Source organism: Carassius gibelio, chromosome B2, assembly GCF_023724105.1.
Source record: "Carassius gibelio isolate Cgi1373 ecotype wild population from Czech Republic chromosome B2, carGib1.2-hapl.c, whole genome shotgun sequence".
Taxonomy (NCBI): domain Eukaryota; kingdom Metazoa; phylum Chordata; class Actinopteri; order Cypriniformes; family Cyprinidae; genus Carassius; species Carassius gibelio.
The window spans coordinates 18,730,888-18,742,397 of NC_068397.1; the positions used below are offsets into that span (position 1 = coordinate 18,730,888).

The window sequence follows — 11,510 nt, forward strand, 5'->3', positions numbered from 1 at the left end:
GATACACTGGAAACTGTGCATTAGATATGACGCACACGCTATGACTGCTTTGCATAACAGGCGGACACAAACACGCGTGGAAAGTTATGGAGTCGAGTGAGTTCGGTCATATTTAAAGAGCTGGCGAGCCACAAAAATACATTGTTATGGGTGGAATTCATCCCGTCGTGAGGGCATTCCGATTTTAGTCAAGCCTCGACAGGTTGTTTCTTTAAGGTCTTTGCTGTTGGAACTGAACGTTGTTGTAATTTGTTTATTTTGGCGAGTGGAAACACAGAGGCGCGCGTACATTATGAATATCGTAACTGAAGTATTCGTGGTCACTTTTAAAATAATATGGTCGTTCGTACTGGCCGGTGCTAAATGGTTTATTCCTCAACGGGAAAAGAGTGTGGAGGGCCAGGTGTGTGTTATTACTGGAGCTGGAAGCGGTCTCGGGCGACTCTTTGCGCAGGAGTTTGCCCGGAGACGAGCGACCCTTGTGCTGTGGGACATCAACCGAGAGAGCAACGACGAGACCGCAGAGATAGTGCGAGACATCTACCGAGAAATGAAACCCTCCGCTGGTAAGTTTTATACAAAACCAAAATTTCCCCCTATTTTTATTTTTTTACGAGCGTTTTATTATTATGTACAACAAACGTATGTTGCAATAATTTAAATTACTTTAGAGCTTGTAGAATATATATTTTTTTCCTTCTTCTGTTGACTAATGCAGTTATAACAAATGAAACCTTATTGGAAAGTGTTAAGGTTATACGTTTTTCTTCTTCTTTAACCCATTTAATCCCATTTTTCCCCCGAGGAAAGTAAACACGTGTGTAATCCCTAGTTAACCAAAGCAGAAAGTTAGTTTATTAATGATAATTGATCGGAATTTACAGATATTTCCTCAGTTGGTCAGTTAAGACCCAGTAAATAGTAAGTTTACAATTAAGTAAGAATTGAATCGTTTTATTTTTGGTTGACCCTTTCAGACCCTTCAAAATCAAATCAAAAATGTATTTATTCCTGGGATTAAATGGGATAAGAAGCATTTAAACCTCGTAAAATGTGCAATACTCTTACGTAATCCTGTTTCTTTTTAAAGGGTCTTCGGATGGTGTTCAGGAGTTGCCTCTGTTCCAGCCAAAAGTTTACACGTATGTTTGCGACGTCAGTAAACGCGAGAGTGTGTATTCGACTGCAGAGAAGGTGCGCAAAGAGGTGGGCAACATCGACCTGTTGATCAATAATGCTGGCGTTGTGTCCGGACGTCATCTTCTCGAGTGCCCTGACGAGCTTATCGAGAGGACTATGATGGTCAACTGCCATGCTCACTTCTGGGTCGGTATATGGCTTAAATCAACACCATTAATATCTTTTTTTCCACATCTTGTGTTCATCTTCTGACTCCGTATACGTTTTAATCCACAGACTGCAAAGGCTTTCCTTCCCAAGATGCTTGAGCTGAACCATGGACACATTGTAACTGTAGCTAGCTCATTGGGCTTGTTCACCACTGCTGGTGTGGAGGTAAGAAATTCTCACTTTTTCCTTCCATCTAGTACAGTGTACCACAGTATGTTACAAAGTCACCTTTCTCCTTTTCATTGTAGGACTATTGTGCAAGCAAGTTCGGAGCCATAGGCTTCCATGAGTCTTTGAGCCATGAACTGAAAGCAGCTGATAAGGATGGAATAAAGATGACGCTTGTCTGTCCTTTTTTAGTTGACACTGGCATGTTCAATGGCTGCAAAATTAGGTTTGTGGTTTTTAACAGCATATCCTTAACTTAATTCTGATTGCAAGACATGTTCAAATTGATTAATTTAATTGTTCTCTTACAATCTTTTATCTTTTTAAACAGGAAAGAAATGGCACCATTGTTTCCACCGCTAAAGCCAGAGTACTGTGTCAAACAGGCCATGAGAGCCATACTAACAGACCAACCAATGATCTGCACGCCACGAGTCATGTACATGGTTACCTTCATGAAAACGTAAGTGAATGTCATAATAACGTGAATGGTCTTGTTTTATTTAATTTATTTATAATCTTCTTCAATATCTCCTATTTTTCAGGGTTTTGCCATTTGATGCCATTGTGTGCATGTACAGATTTATCGGGGCTGATAAATGCATGTACCCCTTTCTGGCTCAACGCAAGGAGTCCACAAACAACAATGAATCAAAGACTGGAATCTAACTGGTTCTGACTGAGCAGTGCTGCTTAATTCTGTGTTAGTTCCTCTGGAACGCTGAAAGCTGAACATTTATATAAAAAAAAAAATTTTCAGATGATATTTTGCTGTCATCTTTAAGGTTGCAATTTCAAATGTAACCCCATGTAGCAATTAACTTTAATTATGAAATGCTGTGCATTACAATAAGGTTGCTTAAGGCCTGTCACCTATTTGTATGTATTTACATTTTTATTTGTCAAGGATTGTTGCTTATCTCTCAACATTCCAAGACTTTATCACTTTAGAGGTTTTATTCTCCAAATAACACTATGAAATGGACTGAAAATATTGAAAGCGTTTCCCCTTTGTGGTCTTGTGTTGATGATTTGTGATGACACCAATGATTGTAGAGAATATTAGCAGAAATTGCCACATGTGCATTTTGATTGAATAAACAGCCTTTAAACTAATCCTGTACGGTTTCCTTTTTCCCTAATGCTAAGTGATGGAAAAAGGTGATTTGGTTTCAGTTTAAATATTCTATTTTCATCAGAGGCATGGCAGCTTTCCAAATCTATGCTTAAAATCGATCATTTTGTCCACTTTGAAAGGTAGACCTTGTTTCTTTATGTATTCAACTAATAAATGGCTATAACCTGATAATATTAAATTATCTTTGAGGTCAGTTGAAAGCACAAAGCAGTAAAAATGTATTATGTATACTGTACATTTTTATTTTCAACTATATAAATTACAAATGAAAAACATACAAATGGGTATAAAATGCATGTGAAACTATTATATAATTGAACATGCATAAAGTTTTAATGGTTCGGCTTGTTTTTAATGTGCATTTTCAGTGAGGAAAATAATACAGAGAAAACATTGATGAAATAAGAAAATGAAACTCATATATTAAAATTCAATGCACACAGACTGAAGTAGTTTAAGTCTTTGGTTCTTTAATTGTGGTGATTTTGGCTCATATTTAACAAAAACCCATCAATTCACTATCTCAACAAATTAGAATATCGTGAAATGCTAATCAACTTAAAACACTTGCAATGGTTTCCTGAGCTTTCAAAATGGTCTTTTGGTTTGATTCAGTAGGCTACAAAATCATAGGGAAGACTACTGATCTGACAGTTGTCCATAAGACAATCATTGACACCATTCACAAGGAGGGTAAGCCACAAACATTCATTACCATAGAAGCTGGCTGTTCACAGAGTGCTGTATCCAAGCATGCTAACAGACAGTTGAGTGGAGGGAAAAATAGAAAGAAAAAAGAGAAAGATGCACAACCAACCGAGATAACCGCGGACTTATGGCAGAGTGGAGAAGCTATAGCTCAAGTTGCTTGAAGTCCAGTGGTAAGTTTCCACAGTCTGTAATGATTTGGGGTGCAATGTCATCTGCTGGTTTTGGTCCATTGTGTTTTTTGAAAACCAAATTCACTAAGAAATCTTTATATAAGAAATATTTTTATTGGTCTTATGAAGTATTCTAATTTGTTGAGATTGGTGGGTTTTTGTTAAATGTGAGCCAAAATCATCACAATTAAAAAAACCGAAGACTTAAACTACTTCAGTCTATGTGCACTGAATTTATTTAATTCACAAGTTTCACAATTTGAGTTAATTTATTAATTTAAATGAACTTTTCCACAACATTCTAATTTATTATGATGCACCTGTATATCGGGTTCATTAATTAAAATATTTGATTACGATGTTTTTTAATTTATGCCCAGCTACACTTTAAAATTAATGTATTGCACAACTGTATGAAGTAGAGGATGTGATTTTGTAAAGCCTGATATGCAGAGTCTTTCCCTGCCCACTCACTTGCGGAAATACCAGTGACTGTAGGAGAGAGATATCAGGCATATTTATCAGTGAAGTGATAAAATGAGGGAATCACATTCAAATGCCATAAACCATATTATAAATATATATGCTTGTTCCTGGTAAGATCAGGAAAGGGCTTCCAGTAGAGTTCAGCCTTTAATCCAAAACTTTCCAGTGTTTTGGATTATATGTTTAAAAAGTGCTGAAATCATCAAAATGACAACTACGTGATCTTACTTCAGACAGATTATTAAGAAAGCTGCCAGTGTTCCTCATGGCACAGCCTTACAAAAACCTGACAGTTCATACACTGACAGCTCAGTGAATAAAAGGCAACAAGTGATGCCTGTCTGTGGATTAGATAACTCCACTTTCAGCCTAAATACCAGCAAACAATAAAGAGCCCCTTGTACAAACTCAAAAAGTATGCAGCATATTCCTCATTAGAGATGACAGCATAAAAGAAAGAATGGTTGATGTGTAGCAGCCCATTGTAAGGTGTTTGTGATGTGCTTTCACAGGAATCTGTAGTATCAGTTATTAATTATCCACTGACAATTAGTTTGCTTCGAGAGAGAAACTGAAGTTTACATTTGACCAGTTCTATATCTGAACCTTTATCAAGTATAGCTCTTTATATACAGTGGGTAATTTTAAGAAACAACTTTCTTAATTTCAGCTATGTTTTGTAATTACCATATTACTAAACTAAACTTTGAACTTTTCTACTAATTTTTATATTTAGAGATTGTTTTATGAAAAGGAAAAACTAAAGTTCTGTGTATATCAGAGTCATTGCATCACTGTCCTGTTATCTCAGTAATGTTGCTTTGGTAACTCAATTACAATGAGCCAAGAAAAGCCTACAGCTTCCCTGCGTGGGACTCCCTCAAATCTAGATGCTCTGACTAATGTGTTTAGCCTTGGAAAATGAACAAGGATGAGAGATTACTGATACACAGTCAATCCCTTTCCCTTTACCAGGAAATGACACCCACTCCCACACCATACTCATTTGGATGATACCATTACATTGCCTTAACGGTGATGTCACAGACACATTTCAAGAGAACAGATATCATCACATGAGGAAGATCCAAACCATTCACACTCCAGGATTTCCGTCTGACGGAGGAGAAAATTCCAATGACTGTGTTATACATCAGCCAAGACTTTGGAATCACATCTGAATAAACATTCCAGACTACTTTTTAATATATATTGTTTACTGCTATGAGTTCTGAAAAGATGATTCACTGAGTAAAACATCTAGACAGTTATACACGCTGCAAGAAAATAGTAAGAATCATTCTAGAGGACTTGTTTACCACTGCTGATCACACCGTAACTACTGTTACAACGTCTTGCTTTATTCTTAACTATTTAATAATAATTATTATAAAATACTACGAAAGTAATTAACTGGAATAATCTTTAGTATTCCAAATTTCTTAGGCTATAATATTTTTTTAGAAGTTAAAATTTTCATTCAGCAATGATCCATTAAATTGGTCAAAGGAGACTTACGTTGTTACTTTCTATTCATCAGAAAAACATGGACATATCATGGTTTTCACAAAAATATTAAGTACAACTGTTCTCAACGTTAATAAGAATAAATTATTTGGTGATTTTGCCCGAGCGTCAAATCAGCATATTAAAATGATTTCTAAATGATCACGTGACACTGAAGGCTGGAGGGTATTTTATTATAGTCTTTTTTACTGGAGTAATCGCTGCTGAAAATTCAGCTCTGACATCAAAGGATAAACCAAGCGGCAACCTCCCACTCTCTCTCGTGAAACCCATACGGAAGAGACTTAAACTGTAATTCATCAACTGACCGCCAGAGGCAGGCTGCAAAAGGAAGTCAATCCCATAGACTCCCATGTTAAAAGTTAAAATGACCAACTTTACAGCAGAAAAAAAAAACCGTTTACAACCTGGTTCAAAAAATTATTTTGATCTATATATCTAATTTTTCCCTTCATGAAAACCTTGAGGTGGGGGAGTTTTAACTTATCCATTTAAATTATATTAAGACTTAAAGTTCTGCATAATTAAAGGCGCAGCCACTTGAGTGACAGGTGGGTTGCCCCCGCTGTCACCGACTTCGCGATAGGAGGGCGTGGTTTAAGCAACCAGCTCCCGCCTTTTTGCCCATTTTCGATTATCTGGTACTGACGTGCGGTACCTACGCCCACTTTTAGCTTTAAAAAGCACTAGCACTTCGCAAACCTATGGCTGACGTCATGGACACTACGTCCAACTTTTTACACGGTCTATGGAATAAACATGTTTTTAAATTTATATTAAAATTTATTTTAAATGGTAATAATATTTCACAATATTACTGTTTTACTGTATTTTGATCAAATAAATGCAGCCTTGCATTTAATAAAAAAATCCAACCCTATAGTACTAAACTATAGTAGTTTAGTAGTTTTCTGCTATGCCTGTGAACGTCTGTTAACATGACTGTGCTTCCCTCTATTGGACAGATCAGCATTCTGTCACAAACCAGCATGAATGTTGCTTTGTGTAACGGATTTACATAAAACACACTGTTTATATACCATCAGTGTCCTACAATGTTAACTGCAGAACTCTAACAATATTTGAAGCCACACAATATACATTTATAAAGAAGTCTAACTGAAACAAATGACAGCATTTCAAAATATATTACTTTAATAAGAACATTTTTTTTAAATAAAGTTAAATAAAGTTAACAAAACAATGAAGAAAAACTTTTCTTTTTTCTATAATGCTAACGGCATGGAAAAGTAATGTTTTTAAAAGAACCTTTCCCAGTACATAAGGATAAATCATGAAATAGACAATTTTAATATTACTAGATAGAGCTTTACATAAAAGATAAAGTGATTATGTGTAAAGTTATCTCTCGTTTTAACTACACAAAATGGGGGTCTATTTATAAAACCAGTGCTTGAATCCTAACCCATAAAGCATTTGTGTAATTCCAAATACCCTTTAAGATCATGTCACATGATCAATACCCTGCATTAAATCTGTACATATCCGTAAATAAGACATTTATCAGAACAGTACTATACACCACACCCAGCTACAATATTCAACTTAAAATGGCTTGTTTTAAAAGAATCTATGGTTTTAAACTATACAGCTAAAATATTACATAAAATAGATGGAAAAATGTGCCCTGTTCGAATTTCACAGTGCATAACCAAGCAAGGATAGACATCTGTCTCTGACCCATAACAGTAGCTGGTTTTCTGATTTGCACTGACTTTCCTTTTATTCCAAACCCATATTGAAATTATTATTGCACAACCAGTGCAAACCCTTAGAGGCTTATGAAAGAAAACAATACAATGTAAATCAAACATAAAAAAAGCTCCACATCTTGCTTCCATCAGAATATATACTTGCCGGGTGGGTTACATTCCTGCAGTTTTTAAGCACTTTTTCCAGTCAGCTGAAGTGTACGCCTAATCCATACATAAATCACCACTCCAGGGTCTGCTGGTTCAGTCTTAACCTGAAGACTGCATCATAAAGTACCTGATGTACTTGGAAAAGTCTGTTTTTATATCAAAATGTTGTGGATACTAGCATGTATCATCTGCAAAAACAAAAAAGACAGACATGAATTCAGCATGCAGAGAGAGCAAAGCAAACAAAGTGATTTGAACTTTGGTCAGACACTAAAATAACTTGCATCAAAAGACGTTTTATAGAAGATGACGGGACACACTCACCATGATACCACCACTTGGTTTTCTTTGGATTCTTATTACATGTCTTTACATAAAAGGAGTTATCTGGAGGACGTCGCTGAAAAGCAAACCGTTTATTAGACGTATAAATGACCATAATAAATGAATTTCATTACCCTTCCCCAATTTGGTTAATTAAAGGTTACATTTACCTTTTCTTTGCAGCTTGAAAGCATGCTAATAATGCTCAAACAAACAGATTGCACAGACAGAGCTGGTGACCAGTCCTCCGTTAAAATAGATAAACAGATGTGACCGTTGCTATAGACGTGCGGATGGACGGGTATATTTTCTCCAGTGAACATTACCTAGAAACAATATATATTAGCAACAAGCATTTAGCTTTTACACATAGACAAAAAAAACCCCTCCAACATATTTTAAAAGATTCAGAGTTTACCTGAGGTGAATCAAAAGGATATCGACCACTGAATTTGAAGAGGAGCTGAAACTTCTCTCCTTCATAGAGAGTACCTGGAGCACCTTCCATATCTATAAACCACCTGGACAGACACAAAGCTGTGTATGAGAACACAAGCACTGATTCCCTGCATGTTAACTCATTCAGTACAGAAACTTAAAAAGTTTTAAGTTAGTCTACCCAGAAATGAAAATGTATCTTTACTCACCCTCATGCGGTTCCAAACACATGAGACTATAGTTCATCTTCAAAACACTATTGAAGCTATTTTAATGAAACCTGGGCAATTTTTGTCCAATCGGCCAAGTGTTCAATGATTTTAAAGGTTATAAAAACATGCATGTGATGCAAATATGTTTAAGCTTTTGTTTACTACTTTTTAAGTGTTCTATGTATGTGTCAATCAATTTTTGTCAATTATAAATGCGTTAGGGGGGGGGGGGGGTGAAATGCTCGTTTTCACTCAATATCCTATTAATCTTGAGTACCTATAGAGTAGTACTGAATCCTTCATAACTCCAAAAAGTCTTTATTTTTATTTTATTCATAAGAGAAAGATAGTCTGTACCGATTTTTCCCGGAAAAACACGACCGACTGGAGGCGTGACGTGTGGGCGGAGCTAAAGAATCATGAGCGCCAGTAGGCTTTTGCATTGAAAGCGTTTGGAAGCTGTGACATTACCGTGAGGAAAAAACAGTCAGATTCAGCCGTTTATTTATGATCCAGAATCAGATCCAGAGGCTGAAACTGAACGAGAGCAGCAGCAGCAATGAGTCGCTCCGAGCGGGGCTCGAACCCGGGTCTCCGGCATGGGAGGGGACGAACTAACAAGGAGGCAGAGATATTTGAAGCAATTTTACTCACCGCCTGCGGTTCCAACACACGATAGTGACCCTTTTTCGTTGGGACTGCATTATCCTTAAGAAATAAACGATGTGCAAATCCATCATCAAACTGGGCCTTGTTTGTAAAACAAGCATCTTCGAAATGGGGAAAAACACAAACACTTGGACAACTCCGTTGATGCTCTGTAAAAATAAACTCCATCCACTGGTCCCTTAATGCTTAATGTTTTTCTTTGGTAATCTGTGCAGGGTTGTCTTGCCCTGGCAACCAAAAACACACTCCTTTTGTGACATTTCGCGAGGCTCTCGCTCTGATCAGTGATTGTCTGTGTTCAGCCTCTCAGTGCTCTGCTATACGGGAGAGCGCGCTCTTCCGGCAGAAGTGCCTTAGGACCCATATAAGGAAATTCCGCTCCATCTAACGTCACACAGAGCCATACTCGAAAAAAACTTTCCAAAACTTGTGACAAACCGGAAGGAGTATTTTTGGAACAGAAATACTCCTTCAAACGTACAACTTAATTTTTGAAACTTTGTCCATGTTATCATGGGAATCCAACTCTTTAACAGTGTAAAAAACTCAGTATGCATGAAATAGCATTTCACCCCCCCCCCCCCCCTCCCTCCCCTTTTAATGTTTCTTCAAAAGACTTGGATACTGATAACATTTACAATCCCTTCATAAACTTTTTTTTTCCCCTAGTAAAAGTTTGGGTCAAATGGACAGAAATATATCAGATTTCATAAAAATATATCTCCATTTGTGTTTCAAGGATGAATTAAAGTCTCATAAGTTTGCAATGACATAAGGGTGAGTAAATGAAACTGAAGTAGTACTTTAGTACTCAGAAGTGGAGGAAGATAATCCTGGGCCACATACTTCACACTTCTGTCATTTTCAACAAGAAGACCCGGTTGACATACTGATTAAACATTATGAAGTCAAAGTGAGTAAATAAATAAAATAATGGATGAATTGTTCACAAATAAATCTATTTCATGAATTTAGAAAATACATGCATTTTCATGGCATGCCAACTTTAAGGAAAGGTTAGTTTGTCTAAATATAATCCGGTTTCAGATGCTTGACTGCTCGATCTTGCCTCTTCACACATCTCAGGACTTACTCCGTGATTGTGTTCTGCACACTTCTCTCATTAAGAGTCATTCCAGGGGGTGGATCGCTTTGCAACGCCATCAATTCCTTTTGTAATCGCTTCTGAAAGGCGAAAACAGCTTGATTTAAGTGATGCCTCAAAGTAAGAACAAGGAGAGCCCTCATTACATCACTCTAAACCACTAATTCATCATTTTAATACAAAGGGTATCATTTTAAACACTTCCCCTTAATTTGAAACCTATTGTCCGAAAAGTACTGAAAAATACAACTAGCAAAGAGACTGCTAACAGCGAGCTAGTCATACAAACGAGTTGCATTGCTATAGAAGCTAGCGAATTAACAGCATTATTTACAGCTTCGGAAGAACTCTGCTAACGTTTCATAATTCCAGTTTGACATCTCTTTATAAGTATCGTCTTCTACCTCCACAACAGTGTGTGATATGACAGCACAGAGTTTGCTGGATTGTCAGAATGACTGAACGTTAGCTAACAAAGTAAACAAATGTGCGTACAAATGAAACAGCTGACTGTCCTGGGTTTAGATTGGCACTGGCAGGGACAGTGGACGAAACCCGGTACGTGTCACAGCTATGTGTGAAAAAATTATTTATATTGTTATCTGAAAAATAGTTGCTTTTTTATGTAGAGAGACTCTCACCTGCATAGACGCCATGATGAAAGTCCCGGTAGAGAGGCGATTGGCCGAGTGACGTCTGATCAGCCGCAATGCAACAACACGAACAGTTTACAAGGTTTAGACGGAGGTACTACAGGTGAACATGCTAACATCCACTTACACTAACCGAAACACTCTAAAAATACTATTTTTTACATAAGAAAAAAAAAACAATTGTATTGTAACGTAATGTGCTTATTAACTATCAGACATCATTTAAATCGGGAGACTGTTCTTGTTGCCACACTGTTGTCTCCAGTAAATAATGCTCGGTGTGGTTTTATTTTTACGAGTCAGTTTTACTTTAGGTACTTACCTTGAATCGATTAATTTACTCCGTTATAGCAGAAAACATTGAGATTTTGCGACAACGTGCCCCGGTATAAATAAGTTGTCACGTGCTCTAACAAGTAACACAGATAAAAGTGAACTAATGTTCACTAAAAAATAAAGAAAATAAAGTAAAGATGAACGCATTAAAGGAAATATACAAAATAGTGACCAATAATAAATTATATATTTTAAACATGAAATGTTTTAATGTCATATTTTATTTATTTATTAGACATTTGGATATTTTCCTTAACCTTTATAAGTCATTTATACCTGCAGGATATTACTATCATAGTAAACCTAGCTAAAATTATCACTAGGTGTCATTTACTTTCAA

The 11,510-nt window shown here is 36.6% G+C and overlaps 2 protein-coding genes across 5 annotated transcripts; one reads left to right on the forward strand and one right to left on the reverse strand.

The window, feature by feature from the left end:
* Window positions 1-65: 65 nt before the first annotated feature.
* On the forward strand, window positions 66-2,634 carry rdh10b (retinol dehydrogenase 10b). The gene is made up of 6 exons (XM_052548006.1): window positions 66-566; window positions 1,091-1,326; window positions 1,417-1,515; window positions 1,599-1,744; window positions 1,850-1,981; window positions 2,064-2,634. Exons 1-6 carry the CDS (start codon window positions 293-295, stop codon window positions 2,185-2,187), a joined length of 1,011 nt encoding a protein of 336 aa, XP_052403966.1. The 5' UTR covers window positions 66-292; the 3' UTR covers window positions 2,188-2,634.
* A 4,048-nt stretch (window positions 2,635-6,682) lies between these two features.
* On the reverse strand, window positions 6,683-11,217 carry LOC127950769 (ubiquitin-conjugating enzyme E2 W). 4 transcript variants are annotated; one of them, XM_052548029.1, is made up of 7 exons: window positions 11,157-11,217; window positions 10,823-10,877; window positions 10,170-10,261; window positions 8,176-8,278; window positions 7,928-8,083; window positions 7,758-7,833; window positions 6,683-7,621 (listed from the first exon to the last, which is right to left on the reverse strand). In XM_052548029.1, the coding sequence occupies exons 2-7, from the start codon at window positions 10,835-10,837 to the stop codon at window positions 7,608-7,610; spliced, it is 456 nt and encodes a 151-aa protein (XP_052403989.1). In that variant the 5' UTR covers window positions 10,838-10,877; window positions 11,157-11,217; the 3' UTR covers window positions 6,683-7,607. The 4 variants fall into 4 exon arrangements, with proteins under 4 accessions (XP_052403989.1, XP_052403987.1, XP_052403991.1 ...); XM_052548027.1 differs by lacking the exon at window positions 11,157-11,217 and having other exon boundaries at window positions 10,823-10,983; XM_052548031.1 differs by lacking the exons at window positions 10,823-10,877; window positions 11,157-11,217 and adding an exon at window positions 10,677-10,810.
* Between the last annotated feature and the right edge of the window lie 293 nt (window positions 11,218-11,510).